This window comes from Plasmodium sp. gorilla clade G2, assembly GCF_900097015.1.
Source record: "Plasmodium sp. gorilla clade G2 genome assembly, chromosome: 3".
NCBI lineage: Eukaryota > Apicomplexa > Aconoidasida > Haemosporida > Plasmodiidae > Plasmodium > Plasmodium adleri (nom. inval.).
The window spans coordinates 543,336-560,049 of record NC_041695.1 but is presented as its reverse complement, the minus strand read 5'-3'; the positions used below and the strand labels follow the sequence as shown (position 1 = coordinate 560,049).

The following is a 16,714-nucleotide window of genomic DNA, read 5'->3' as shown; positions in this document are numbered from 1 at the left end:
AAAATTAAAAAAATTAAAAAAATTAAAAATTAAATGAATAAATAAATAAATAAATAAATAAATAAATAAATAAATATTGATATAATGAAAAGATAATATGTGTATATATATATGTAAATAATTATTCATACAAACATATATTTATTTATTTATTTATTCATATGTTTCTCATATGTAAATACAATTTGGATTAATAAAAAAAAAAAAAAAAAAAAAAAAAAAAAAAAAGTCGTTTTATTTTAATACAAAATAGGGAGGGAAAGCATATCAAAAATAGTTACACATAATAAGTAAAAAATATATATATGCAATATATAAATATATAAAAATATATAAATATATAATATATATTTTATATATATTATTATTATTATTAATTCATACTTTTACACTTTTATTAATAAAAGATCTCATCTTCATTGGAGTTATTACATTATGCTCTCGAAACATATTACTCAAACCTTTTTAAAATAAAAATGAAAAAAAAAAAAATAAAATAATTAAAATATAAATTATTTATCTATACAAATATTATATATATATATTTATATTATATATATAATATATACATTATAAATATATTATATATATATATACTTTTTATTTTTATTTTCATTTTATTTTTATAGTATACTTACCCATAGACATACATAAGAATATACAAAAAAATATATATATATACATGTTTTTATAACAATAAAATAAAAACAAAACAAAACAAAAAAAAAAAAAGTTTATAAATATATAAACATTTATATTTTCATATAATTACATTGTTAACATGTAAACTAATAAAATGGTTACAATAAGGAAAAAAAAAAGAAAAAGAAAAAAAAAAAAAAAAAAAAAAAAAAAAAAAAGAAATTTATTTTATTAATTTTTTTTTTTTTTTTTTAAATGTGTTATATTAAATAAATTATATATGATATATACATATATAAAGTATATATTATTAATATATATACAATATATATTTATATATATGATATTTTATTTATTTATTATTTTTTTTTTTTCTTAATAAATTCTAGTAAATAATATAACCAAAAAGCACATATATGTAAAGATCAATTCCCAGTTTTATCAATTTTTTATATTCTTATTTTTTTTATATTTTATATCAACACAAATATGAATAAAAAATATTAAACATAAATAAATAAATATATATATATATATATATATATTATAATTATATATTATTTTTTTTTTTTTTTTTTTTTTTTTTTTTTTTATAAAATGAAATAATTATGTTATAAAATTCTCTATACAATAATTAGGATTAATTGTAATGGATAGGGAAAATAAAAAATGAAAAAATAAAATATAAAGAAAAAAAAAAATAAATATATACATTTATTTATTTTTTATATGTATTTATTCATTTCATAGAAGTGTGGAAAAAAATTATTGTTTGCATACCTACCCTATGAAGAATTTGTCAACAGATTATTTGTTTAATCGTTTTATTTTTTTTATGCTTTTTATTTTTTTTGTCTTTTAAAAAAAAAAAAACAGAAAAGGTGTATAACATGTTACACAACTTGAGAAAAGGTTGACATATACAATATGTATATGATATATATATTTATTTATTTTATTTTATTTTATTTTATTTTATTTTTTTTGTGAATAAATAGGAAGAAAAAAAAAAAAAAAAAATGACAACGTTCGATATTTATAATAAACGTTTAAACAAGGGAAAACCTTGTTTTAAATTAAAAACAGATTCTTCTTTATCTTTTCAAGAATGTATTGAAATATGGTGTGATATTGAATTAATTAAATATAATATACATGATGAAAATCTTTTAAAAAAGTTAAGATACGAAATAAAAGAAATAATTTATTCAAATATATTATATAAGACAAAAAAGAATTTTGAACTTTTTCATATGTTTTATAATTATAAATATAATTATAATGTAGAATATGTAACAGGTCAATGTATTCTTAATATGAATGCGAAAGGTGATGGTAGTTATTATGATTTACTAAAAAGATATTATGGAGAAAAAAAAAAAAATAAAATAAAATATGGAAATGTAGATAATAATAACAATAATGATAATACTTTTAATTGTGATGATAATTATTTTAATTGTAATGATAATGATGACAAGAGTAATATAATCCCATCATCTATATACAATAATAATAATAATAAAAATTTTTTTATTTTTGATATAGGTGAATATACAAATGATTATAAGAATAATAAATTATTTTGTTTAAGTAAATTATATACATGTATGATATATTGTTGTTATATATTAATAAAAAATAAATATTATCTTGACTTTTTGTGTTTATATTTATTATTGAGATCTTATTTTTTCATAGATAGTTTAAAAATAAACAAACATTTTGTGTTACCAAAATTTACTTGTCATAAAAAATTTCTACGTCTTTTATTTTTATTATCTGATATTTATAATTATAAGGATACAAAAGAAAATTATAATTCATATAATGAAGAAAAAATACAAGACCCACATAATAATATATACAATGATTTATATAATTATAATTGTAGGCATAATATAGAAGATTGTTCTAGTTATAAGAAAGATATGAATAATATCTCATATAATTATGAGAATAATATAATGAATAGAAAATATTTTTATTTAATAAATAAAAATGATGATGATATTAATATTGGAAATATACAATTATTATCATTTAATTTATTATTATATATACCAATAAAAATAAATTTCAATGAAATGAATTTTATAAATCTAGATACTTTAAAATATAAACCATTATGTAATTTTATTTTATCATTTCAAAATTCTTATACAAGAAAATTTTTATTAAATATAAACCACTTAAATAATATAACTTCAAAATGTAAAGAATATTTTTTAAAAAAAATAAATATATTTACAACAAAAAAAAATAAAAATAATATATATGATGAATATGATACTATTAATAATATCTTAGTATATAATTATCAACAAGCTATACGTTCTTCTAATATGAATATGGAAGCTACACATTTTAATGAATATGAAAACAAATTAAAAGAAGACACATTTAATAACTTGAATACTATATTTTCTTCAATAATATCAATACGAAATGATAACAATGATAATAATATAAATTTGGATTATAATAATTATATTAAATATAATAATTATAGTAATTATTGTAACAGTGTGAATAATATATATATTAATAGTAACAAAAATAAATCCATCTTTTTATTAAACAATAAAGAAACAGGAAACCCTTTCTGTCTTAATAATGATATTATTCAAGATAGATCTTTTAATATGAACAACAAGCAAATGTTGTATAGTTTTATTTTTAATTATTATTATAAAAATAAAATGTTGTCATTTCATAAAAATGATATATATAAAGATGATGATGATGATGATGATTTTATAAAAAATATTCTGTGCATAAATTATTCACCTACAGATAATACGAACATGCTCACATGTTCTTCTTATAATAATAAAATAACAACAAAAATAATAGAAAGAGGAAAAATAAAAGAAAGAACATTAAACAGTTCTAATAAATCTCTAATCTCAACTTTTAAAAAAAATGAAAATTTTGTCTGGAAAAAATCATTTGATAACGATATTAATGTATTAAAAAAATTAAAAAATATTATCATGCACACTAAAAAAGAAAAATATAAAAACGCTTTCTTCACAATAATTAATAGCATATATGTATCTGTACACGCTAATATTGTTAATAGTCTTAATAGTAGAATTAATGAATACAGATTTGTAATATTCAATAGATTCACAAGCATATGTAATTTTATATCAAAAAATTACAACAAGAAAAATGAAAATATTAAGAAAGATTGCCAAATGTGGAAAATGGATATTTTAAATTGTCTTCTTGGATACGAAGGAAATATATTTGTATCTGGAATGAAATCAGACACGTTTAAAAGAAAAAACGCAGAAAGGGGGGACAAGGGATATATTAAAGGTGTAGAGAAAAAAAATAATGTGGAAAAAAAAAATATTCTGAACAAAAAAAATATTATGAACAAAAAAAATATTGAGGAAAAAAAAAATATTATGAACAAAAAAAATATTCTGAACAAAAAAAATATTCTGAACAAAAAAAATATTCTGAACAAAAAAAATATTCTGAACAAGCAAAATATTCTGAACAAGCAAAATATTCTGAACAAGCAAAATATTCTGAACAAAAAAAATATTCTGAACAAGCAAAATATTCTGAACAAGCAAAATATTATGAACAAACAAAATATTGTGGAAAATATAAACATTTTTGAGAGTGTAAAAAATGTGGATGGATTCCAGGGTAAGGATTCCAAAAATGAACTGAAAAAAGATGGATACCTATTAGGAGAATCTGCCCAAAAAAATATGCATTCTTTGAATTATAAAAAAAAATCAGCGTGTATTTACATAAGTAAAGATATCATTTGTATTAATAGCAAGCTAGCCATATGGTTAAAAAAGAAAAACAGAAATAAACTACGTCTTTATTTTAAGCCTTTACAAAATTATTTCTGTACTTTTTATTATCAAAAATATTTGCATATCCTTATGTATTTTTCAAGAATCGGTAGTTTTATAAGATATATAAAAATATTCATATATGTGTTTACGGGTATAATAAATAATGAAAGAGTTACATTTGAAGAGTTGAACAGAGTTAAAAAAGGCACAAGTAATAATAAAAAAGCTACATATGAAAAAGAAAAATATATAAAAAAAAAAAAAAAGATGAAAATAAATTATAAAAATATTATAGAAGATGAACATATTCCATTAGGTAATATTTTTTTTACATATATTAATTGTATTAGAAAATATTTATTAATATATGAAAATGAAATAAGAAATATTATTAATGATAAAGATGTAAAGAATCCTTTCCATATATATATACGTATAAAAAAATATTGTGATTGTATTGAATTTTTAAATTTTCTTTGTTCATCTTATATAAAAGATAAAGGAAAGGGTGTGTTTTTTAAAGAACGTTTTAATTTTTATAATGCAAATGATAATAATTTATCGTTTTCATCATCTGTTAATAATAAAATGTGTACAAAGAATAAACTCATAAGAGATTATAATAATCTTTCGAATGCTATATATGGTTTGTCTCGTTATAAACATAATAATAATAATAATAAGATTAATAATAATAATAATATATATAGAAATGTAAATTTATATAAATATGAAAAAGATGAATCTAAAAACGTTTTAAACGTGGATAATAGAATGATGATATATAATAAACATAAACACATTAATAAATTAAATAAAGAAGAAGAAAATAATTTATTAAGAAACCAAAATTATATAAATAACAATTCTTTATTTTTTTATCCACGTGGTAATGAATTATTAAATTATATTTATTTTTATTATCATATTTGTGTGAATGCTGAAAAAAAACACCTTACTAAATTATGTAAGTTTCTTTTTTTAGAAATGATGAAACCATTATTACATTTTCTTTTTACATATGTATATATGGGTATAAATAAAGATTATAATTTCGAGTATATAATTAATTCAAATGAAGTTTCTCATTTCTTTTTTATTTATCATAATGGAAACAAGTATTACGACCCTAAATATTTAATGTCGGATGTGTGTATATATCTTCCGATCTTTTTGGGTTATTCTATGGACATGATATATAATACAGGTATGACAACACAAAAATGGGTTCACACAAATGTAAATGTATATATATATATATATATATATATATATATATATATATATGTATGTATTTTATTTTATTTTATTTTATTTTTTTATTTCATTTCAGCGTTGCTATCCAGCATTTTACGTGTAGCTAGCGAAGAGTATTTTTTTCTTGCCATTCCAAAAAAAGACAATTCAGAAAATGACAAATGCACAAATATATATGAAAATAATAATAATAATAGTTATAGAAATAATGTGATTAATATTACTAGTACATGTAGTATTTCTAATGAATATGCTGATGTTGTGAATTTACTATTTTGTAGCTCGATGAACAAAATAGCTAGCTTCTTACAACTTCATAATAACCCCAAATATAAAATAAACAGAACAAAAAATGATAAATGCGAAAATGTGTTCATCAAATATTGGAATAATGAAAAGGAATGTGAAGCTGCTTATGAAAAAATAAAATCGAATATTAATAAAAAATTAAAAAAAGATTTTGATATATTTTATAATATGCTAAGTAATCATGTTACAGGCATGTATATGTATGAACAGAGAGAGTGTGAACCTTCTTCTGAGGAAAGACAAAAAATAGATCCAAAAAAAAATGAAGCAAATGATATATATGAAGTTCAAACAAGAAAGAATAAGAAGGAAGAAAATAAAAATAGAATAAATAAATATTCATATAATAACAAAGAATATATTTTAAAAGATTTAAAACATTCCCAAAAAAAAATTAAAAAAAATAATAAAACAACAATTATAATAAATAATAAATATAATTTGAATATTATGAATAATAGAATATTAAGAAAATGTTTTAATAATAAAAACATAAAAAATAAAATAAAAAATAAAATAGAAAAAAAAAAAAAATCCTGTTCATCATATTTAAATATATTAAATAATAGTTTATATACAAATGAAAAGAAAAATATGAAAAAAAAAAATAATTTGACTTATAAGGACAATATATCGAATTATAATAAAGAAAATAATAATAATAATGTAATTCAAGATATAGAACAATTGTATTCATTATCGAGCGCTCATAATATGAGAGATATAGAATGTGGATATGAAGAAAGAATGAGAAAGGAAATGTTAAAATTTGATATGGTATATGAGGACACTAATAAGTTAATAAATTCTTTTAATTTTAATTGTGTAGATAAATTTTCATTTGGCTTGCATAGTAATAATAAAGCATGTGAAAAGAAAAGAAGAAAAGATGGATACATACAAGATGATAGTAATAAAAATGAGAGTAATAATAACAGTGAGGATAATGAATATATTTATTGTAATAATGATTATGATAATATGAAATATGTTCATAATAATAAAAGTGAAATTTTAAAAAATGCGACTGATGATTTTCAATATAATAATGAAAAAAAAATTTTATATAAAGAAGAAAGATATAGTTTTATAAGAAATTTGGAAATAGAAAATATAAATTATTTTATTTATAGAAGTATATATATCCCTATAAAATATCACTTTGATATAACAAATAAAATATTGGTAAATTCTTATTTAATAAATATGAATTTATTAATATACTTATATTTATTGAAATGTATATTATTTGACGATATGCTTGACAATCATTATTTTTTATGTAGTCTATTATATAATAATAAAAAAAATAAAATAATGAACACAACAATAGAGAGTGAGGATCATAGTGATATTTGTTATGATAATAAATTTTTTAATAAAAATAAAAAGATTATACAATATTTTTTAAACAAACAGTTTTATAAAGCATGTAATATGAAAAATAAATGTATGAATAAAGACAAAATATTTTTTACAGATATATCAACAATATTTTTTTATATACATTTTAAAATTAAGGTACCTAAATATTTGAAAATATTTTTTGATCAAAATGTGGTTAATTATTATAATAACATTTATAGATTAACATCCTTATTATATTTTTGTATATCAAATTTGAATAATATATTTTTAATATTCTCAACTTTATCTCATCCTACAATTTTTCAGTTTAAAGAATTAAAAGGCCAGTCATTCAAGAGGGAGGGCTTAAATATACGTGGAAAAAATAATAAGGTTGCAAGGTTAAAAAATAATAAGGTCAGAATATATGAAGATAAAAATGATAATGATAATGATAAGGATAATTATTTGATTAGGAATGATATTTATAAAAAGGATGATGTATATTCTTATAAATATAATGATGTATATTCTTATAAATATAATGATGGGCATTCTTATAAATATAATGATGGACATTCTCATCATAGTAGTAATAGCACTCTAAGCAGTGAGAATTTGCTAATGAAGGAAACGTTTAAAGAAAAGGATTTTAAATATATGCATATAATTAATAATATTAGAGCTAATAATTTATTTGAAAATGAAGATTATATAAATTCATGTGCATGTTATATAACAAAGAATACATGTAATGTTTCTTTTATGACTAAAGAAAGATATATAAATGTAGGATTTCATAAAAATTTTATACATTATAAGAAGATAAATAGATTTCTTGAAAATATAAAAATATTTAATGACATTTTAAATGATTTATATAAAATAAGATCAGAAATGCATTTTATAATAAATGTTATATATGATTATTTAATGTATATGAATATTTGTAAAAATTATTTTATATTTTTTCAAAAAATTTTAAGGATTCAAAACTTTTATGATTTAATAAAAATTCATCAGTCATTTATACAACATATATTTGAATTATCATTTTTATCACCAAAGGATTATGCATTTATTCAAATAATATTTAATATTATAAATAAAGTAGATACATTTAAATATATAATGAAGAATATTATTCCTTTTTCTGAAAATATAAATGAAACAGATGTATTTAAACCATATAATATAATAAATACATATAATGAACATATATTATTAAATAGTGAAGAATCTAAACAACATACTTATAAGTCTTTTTCTTTTATATTTGAACATAATTATAAAATCCTAGAACATAATATTATTCTTCTAACATCTTCAGAAACACAAGATTTTATAAAAAATTTCTATATAAGCAGAAATGATTTCATACAATATGTAGACAAATTTAAACATACAAAGATTAATTATATATATAATAAAATTTTTTTTAATGAATACTATTATGATTATTTAAGTGACGATAATTAAGAAACATAAACATAAAAATAAAAATACATATATATGTATATATATTTATATATATATATTTATATTTATGTTTATATTTAATTTTTTTGAGTTGTTTTTTATAATGAGAAAAAAAAAAAAAAAAAAAAAAAAAAAAAAAAAAAAAAAAAAAAAATTTTTTCACTTTTAACTATACATAATATTTATTACACATTTCACTTGTTTGACTTGTAAATATTTTTTTTTTATTTTATTTTATTTTATTTTTTTATTTCCTTTTATGATATAATACAGGAACCTTTTGTAGTGTTGGGTTATCATATATATCATATTTTGTTAAGAATTGAGGTTTAAGAGGTGGTCTAATATATTGTGTTTGTTTAAATTTTGGAAATGAAATAAGATTTTTCATTCTAAGATAGATTAGACTTCTATTTTCTTCATAAGATTTTACATGTTCAGTTCTATATCTATATAAATCATGTTCTTTTAATTCTTCTAATTCTTCTGGTATTATATTAACAAGAAAAATATTATGTACAACATGAAAAGTATATTTAACTCGACCATTGGTTAAAGCGATGAGACTAGTATTTTTAGCAACTTTAACATTTTCTCCAGGATAATATTTAAAATTTCTTCTTCTAGTTTTATTTTCATAATTAAAACAAATAATTTTTCTTTGTTTAACAAGCATTTGTCCAGTTCTCACATATTCACCACTTAATCGTTTAATTCCGATTTTAGCTTTTTGACCTTGTCCGTTAGGTGAGCTCCTTGCTTTTCTTCTATAAGAGCTAGTCTTCACCATTTTATATCTTTTGAATGTTTTTATGAAATTATTATATCCATCATAATTACAATTATTTATTTTATTACTATTATAAATATTTTTTATCATATAAGTAGAAAAAGTATTACCATATATATTATTAAACATATTTCTTTTCTTTAATGATGATAATAAAGTCTCCATTTTATTTACAATATAACTTTATATATATTTATATATATTACTTATACATTTGAACTTTACGTATGACAAAAAAAAAAATTTGAGATATTTAATGGACTCAGAAAATTATTTATAAACTTATTATATAAAATATTATTACACAAAGAATTACCACAGAACAATCTTTTATTCATCATATATAAATATATATATATATATATATATTTTATAAAATCATAATACCTTATACATTTTAAATATATATATACTAATAATATTTACTTAACCCGATCCAAACATATAATCTTTATATTTTTACCTTGCAATAATATTAAAAAAAAAAAAAAAAATCTACATTTTTGAATTATAAATTTTGTTTTTTCTTTAATTATTTCATTCAAATAAATTATTATATATATATATATATATATATATATTTAATTGATGGTACACATTATTTTTTTTTTTTTAGATACAGTTCTTTTCAGAGGAATTTCTACATATTTAATGATATAAAAATGGAAACATATACATAATATATATAATATTACATATACATCCTTTTTTTTTTTTTTTTTTGTTTTTTTTTTTTATATTTATTTATTAGATTCCATCTGATATTTGTATATGTTTATATTTTATTTTTATTTTGTCAATGAGCACACATACAAATATTATAAATATTAAATATATATATATATATATATAATAATTTTGTGCGTGCCCCTATTTTTCTTTAAACCCCAAATAAAAAAATTATAAATACACATATATATATATATGTATTATATATATATAAATATGTGGATATATATTTTTATTTTAATACATGAAAAACAATTCTTCATTAGATTTTTTTTTAATGTGTGTATAAAAAAATAAATATGAATAAATAAATAAAAATATATACATATATATATATATATATATATATATATATTATATATATTTTTCCTCTTTTCATATAAGGAGGAACCAGTTCTAGCCTTTTTTTTTTTTTTTTTTTTTTTTTTTACAAAATCTACATATATATAATATATATATTATATATATATATATTTTACATATATATATTTTTTTTTTTTTTTTTTTTTTCCATAAGGCATTATTAAAATTAAAAAAAAAAAAAAAACCTAGAACTGTTCGTTCTCAAGAACATTTTGTTATTACATGTATATTATATATATATATATATATATATATATATATATATATATATATATATATATGTATATATTTATATATTTATATATTTATATATTTATATATATATATATATTTTTATTTATTACCATAAACCTATAGAGTTTGTCGTTTTAATTTTTTTTTTTTTTTTTCCCCCCCCAAAAAATATATATTTATACATATAATATTATGTGTATATTTATTTATATGTTTTATTTTTTTTGGTGTTATTATTTGAAGTTTCTCTTGAGATGTGCTATGCTTAATAATTAAAATATTATATATATATATATATATATATATATTAATTAAATATTCAAAATTCTATATCATATTTAATATGTATTAATATTTATACATATATATAACCATTTAAATTTTATTTTTTTGTTTTTCTTGTGTAGTGTTTAACTGATAAATAATTCACTCTACATTCTTCACACATATAAATATATATATATATATATATATATATATATATATATGTGTGTGTTTATATATATTTTTTTTTTTTTTTTTTTTTTTTTTTTTTTTTTTTTTTTTTGTTGCTAAAAAAGAATGCAGGATTTTTTTTTAAAATCCAAATTCAACTTTCTAAATAGCACCTTATTCAACACTTTTTATAAAAGAAATAACGAAGATGAATATTTTAAAAAAGATAAAAATAATATTGAAGATTCAAGCATGATCGAAAATTATGATTATGAAAATGAATGGAGAGAAAATAATAAGAAAAATAAAATGGAAAGACCAAACACTGAATTGAATGAACAACTTATTTATTCATATTATAATCATTTTAATAATAATTTTGAACAATATAATAAAGGTACACAAAAATTAAAAGAAAAATTAAACGAAAAATTAAAAGACAAATTAAAAGACAAATATAATCACGATGAATATAATCAAGATAAATATAATCAAGATAAATATATTTACGATGAATATAATCAAGACAAATATATTTACAATGAATATAATCAAGAAGATAAATATGAAGGAAGTACTATATTTCAAGATAAAAATAAACTAAATGACATGAACAATTTTTATAATAATTTTAATAAAAACAATTTATTTAATTATAAAAATGTTCAAAATTATGATAAAAATTTTTTATATTTATTAAACAAAAAAAATAATAACAATTCAACAGATGAAATTATATTAGTTGATGAATTTAAAAAACTTAAAAACCATGTTCTTTTTTTACAAATGATGAATGTGAATCTACAAAAACAAATTCTAGCCAATAATTTAATAAATACTCCTAAAATTATGCCTCATCATATAATAATAAATAATAAAACTGAAGTTTCTTCTAATGCTGTAAGTGAAATTCAAAACAATAAAGATAAAAAAAAATATACAACCTTTTATATGTTATTCAAAAAAATATTAAGTAGCAGATTCAATCAAATGATCTTTGTATCATCCATTTTTATTTCTTTCTATTTAATTAATAAACATTGGAAAAGGGCTCTTAAAATTTCACAGCTACAAAAAAAAATTAATTCAAATTTTTTATTAAGAAGTGTAAGATTATTTGAAGAATCTTTGGGTATAAGGAAAAATAAATATATATAAACACATACCACAAATATGACAAATGAAATAAAATATATATATTAAGAACATTTTCATAAAAAAATATGAATATTTACATACACACAAATATATACATATATATATATATATATATATATATATATTAATGCACCTTTTATTTTTAATGGTTATTTTTTTTTTTTTTTTTCTACATTTTAATAAATAATTAAATAAATATTCATACATTTATATATATATATATATTAAATATTTCATTTGAAGTTTTTTTTTTTATATATTATTTTTTAATATTTTTATATCATGCGACTATAAAATTAATAATTAAGAAACGATGCCTACCAAGATACATAACATATATATATGAATATATGTATATGTGAATATATATATATGTGAATATATGTATATATGAATATATGTATATATTCATATGTTTTATTATTTTATTTTTTTTTTTTTTAATATTTAAGGCCAAGTTTATTATTAATTAATTATCAAAAAAAAGAAAGAGATAACATAAAAGAAATATATATATATATGTAATATATATATATTATATTATGTGGGTCGTAAAAAGTTGAGGGGTAATATATAACCCATTTCTATCTTATTGACCATTTAGAAAAGATAAAAACATGCAATGTATGTATGATTTACTGAGTAATAATAATATAATTCATCGAAAAAAAAAAGAATTTTGTCTTTTTCTATATTTTGATTAAAGTTATCAAGAAATGCCTTTAAATAATCTATATAATTAGACTTATGTGGTTTCTTATATGTCTTCATAAAGTTTTTAAATAATTCAGTATGTTTAACATGTTCATCAAAAGGATTAGTAATTTTCTGATAAAATTCTTCTAAACAATGTGTTATTTCATTAAATCTTAAAAACATTATATTAGGTTTATTTTTGTAAATATTTACAATTGTTGTTATATCATTTAAATGAAAAAAAAAATAATTTTCTATAATTTTATCAGTAGTAACTCCTCTACATTTTTGTATTTTTATTTTATATTCATCATCTATATCATTTAAAAATGAAAACATTTTTTCAAGAGACGAACAAAATTCGTTATACGTCGTAACTTCTTCAACAATTGCTGGTAGGGATCGAAGCATGTGTAATATCTATGGAAATTAAAAAAACGACACACAGATATATATATATATATATATATATATATATATATATATATATATATTACAATAAATGCATTATATTTAATTCATACCGATTCGCTTAAGCAATTCAAAATAGATGTTTTAATATCTATTATACTTTTTAGCTTTTCAAATTTCAATATTTTCACTACTTCATCATGTATATTATTCACGTCTATATTAGATATTTTTTTTTTTATATCATCATAAATATTATTATTAGGTTTTAATGCGTTCAAAGATAATTCTAAAAAATTATTAGACGAAGATATTCTGCTTATATTTAATTCGGTGTTTGAAAATATATTTTCAGCTCTATTTAATAGGATCCAATGCTTATTTAGAAGGATGCATATGAAAAAGAAAAAGAGAGAATATACACACGTCATTTAAAAAAAAAAAATTAAAATGAAAATATTAAAATATGAAAATGTGAAAATATTATATTTATTTGTTTTTTTGTATAGAAAGTTTTGTCAGAAAGAATAAATAAATATTTTAAACAAATATATATTTTAAACAAATAAATATTTTAAACAAATATATATTTTAAACAAATAAATATTTTAAACAAATATATTTTTTAAATAAACATATTTGTATCTTTTAACAACCTTGGTGAGTTTAAATTATTATTATTTTTTTTTATAAACAATTTACAACTTTTCAAATGATAATATTACTATGCCTGTTTTTTTATTTTCATTATACAAGTCATAATAATATTATATATATATATATAATTAAATAGATGCAAATAATAAAAGCAGACAAACATTTTGAACCTTCATAAAAGCTTTAAATGATATAAGTCTTATAGAAACATGAACTAAATAAAAAAATTGTCTCACAAATATATTTTTTAAAAGATAATACGATAGTTCAAAAAAAAAAAAAAAAAAAAAAAAAAAAAAAAAAAAAAAAAAAAAAAAAAAAAAAAAAAAATTTACATATAATATATATATATATATATTTTATATGATTATTCTTAGTGATAGATCCCTTTTTGTTTTTTTTTTTTTTCAACCAATACAAACATGCATTTGAAAAAATATACAACTGAACCTAATTTTTGACATATATATAATAAATTGTTTATAAGTGAGGTATATTATTTGAAGACTTTAAAAAAGGAAGAATTAAAATTTTAATTATATCATAATAAGAATCTTAAAAAAAAAAAAAAAAAAAAAAAAAAAAATTATGGAAGGTAATAAATAAATATAAATATATGATGATAATATAATATTTATTAGTAGGCACCTTTTTTTATTTGTAGAAATTAATTTAAAGATATATATGATCCATAAAAATATATATATATATATATATTTATTTATTTATTTATTTATTTAAGAAATAAAGATCTCATTGTCCTATTTTAAATATTTTTAAATGATCATATATAAAAAGCACAAAATTATATATATATATATATATATATATATATATAATATATATTATAATATGCAATAGGGAGAAAAAAAAAAAAAAAAAATAAATATTTATTTATTTATTTATATATATAACATCTTTTATTTTTATAGGTTTTATTTTCATTTTATTTATTTATTTTTTTTAAGTAATAAAAATTCTTTTCTGCACGATAATGTAATATTTTTAAAAACAATTTTTTTTTTAGTATCATTATATAATTATATATATATGAAATAATATATATATATATAATAAAATATATATATCATTTATATTATATATATGGTTAATTTGATTTTTATATATAAGTTGTTTTAAAAAATATTTATAAATATGTCATTTATGTTGAGAATTTATAAAAAGTGATATAAATGAGCACATAATAATATATAATATATATATTTTTTTTTTTTTTTTTTTTTTTTTTTTTTTTTTTTTTTTTTGTAAATATGAGTACTTTTATCAACAACGCAGGTAACTATAGAAATAAAACTCTAAACAGTACCAACAAAACATTAAATATAAATTATAAAGTTCAGAGTATATCTCCGAATTCTTCTTTATTTTGTCCTGCATGTAATATACCTTTCACTTATAAGATAAGAATAAATCCATGTTATCATATAGTATGTAAGAAGTGTTATAAGTTAAGTTTAGAAGATCAGAAATGTTTAATGTGTAATAATGATATAAATGACATAGAGAATATATTTATAAAAGATAAAATATATATATGTCCACATAATGATTGTAAGAAAGGATTTATTAATGAAAAAAGTTATCAGTATCATATATATTTTAAACATAAATTTTTAAAAGAGAAAAATGAAATAAATAGAAAAAGTAGTAATAATAGTAGTATAAATGGTGATATAAATGATCATATAAATGATGATATAAATGATACAATAAATTTTACTACACCTGATCAAAAAAATAATTATTTATTAAATTTTAATAATAATATGAACAAGGGGGGTGGCAACATTGGTCTTTCAACATATGCATCTCAATGGCCTAATGAACTGGTAAAAAATAGCATGGACGGTAATATAAACATAAATATGATCAATATGAATAATGTGAATAATATGATTAATGCAAATACGAATGATAAAGACAATATTTCCAATAATAATATGAACCCATTTGATATAAAAACAAAGAAATTACAAGAAGGAAATGAATCCCTTTTTACAAACATACCTACAACTAATACATTTATTAATACGAACAAATTGAGTACATCAAATATATTAACAAACAATAATAATATCACAAGTAATAATAACTACAAGTTTTTAAAAAACACCCCAGGGACTGATACATGGACTAATTCTGTTTTTTCCTTCAAATCTAATATTAATAAAGATATTAATACAAATAAAAGTGAACAGAAATTTACAGATGTGCAGCATAATAAAAATAATGAAAAAGATGATGAGTTAGATAATTTAGAGGATTTTATGTAGGCCACATGTTTTTTCTAATATTACATAATAATAGTTACAGTGGGTCATAAAAAAAAAAAAAATAAAGTCATATGTATATATAT

At 17.3% G+C, this 16,714-nt stretch overlaps 5 protein-coding genes across 5 annotated transcripts; 3 read left to right on the top strand and 2 right to left on the bottom strand.

Moving 5' to 3' along the window:
• Positions 1-1,661: 1,661 nt before the first annotated feature.
• Positions 1,662-8,864, top strand: PADL01_0315100 (conserved Plasmodium protein, unknown function; the record flags this gene model as incomplete). The annotated part of the gene is made up of 2 exons (XM_028684448.1): positions 1,662-5,679; positions 5,806-8,864. The coding sequence occupies 2 exons, from the start codon at positions 1,662-1,664 to the stop codon at positions 8,862-8,864; spliced, it is 7,077 nt and encodes a 2,358-aa protein (XP_028536565.1).
• A 247-nt stretch (positions 8,865-9,111) lies between these two features.
• Positions 9,112-9,819, bottom strand: PADL01_0315000 (mitochondrial ribosomal protein L27 precursor, putative; the record flags this gene model as incomplete). Its single annotated transcript, XM_028684436.1, has 1 exon — positions 9,112-9,819. The coding sequence occupies one exon, from the start codon at positions 9,817-9,819 to the stop codon at positions 9,112-9,114; it is 708 nt and encodes a 235-aa protein (XP_028536564.1).
• Positions 9,820-11,541: 1,722 nt separating this feature from the next.
• PADL01_0314900 (microneme associated antigen) lies at positions 11,542-12,573 on the top strand (the record flags this gene model as incomplete). The annotated part of the gene is made up of 1 exon (XM_028684425.1): positions 11,542-12,573. One exon carries the CDS (start codon positions 11,542-11,544, stop codon positions 12,571-12,573), a length of 1,032 nt encoding a protein of 343 aa, XP_028536563.1.
• A 600-nt stretch (positions 12,574-13,173) lies between these two features.
• Positions 13,174-14,111, bottom strand: PADL01_0314800 (conserved Plasmodium protein, unknown function; the record flags this gene model as incomplete). Its single annotated transcript, XM_028684414.1, has 2 exons — positions 13,174-13,689; positions 13,794-14,111. 2 exons carry the CDS (start codon positions 14,109-14,111, stop codon positions 13,174-13,176), a joined length of 834 nt encoding a protein of 277 aa, XP_028536562.1.
• A 1,497-nt stretch (positions 14,112-15,608) lies between these two features.
• Positions 15,609-16,631, top strand: PADL01_0314700 (zinc finger protein, putative; the record flags this gene model as incomplete). The annotated part of the gene is made up of 1 exon (XM_028684403.1): positions 15,609-16,631. The coding sequence occupies one exon, from the start codon at positions 15,609-15,611 to the stop codon at positions 16,629-16,631; it is 1,023 nt and encodes a 340-aa protein (XP_028536561.1).
• Positions 16,632-16,714: the final 83 nt, after the last annotated feature.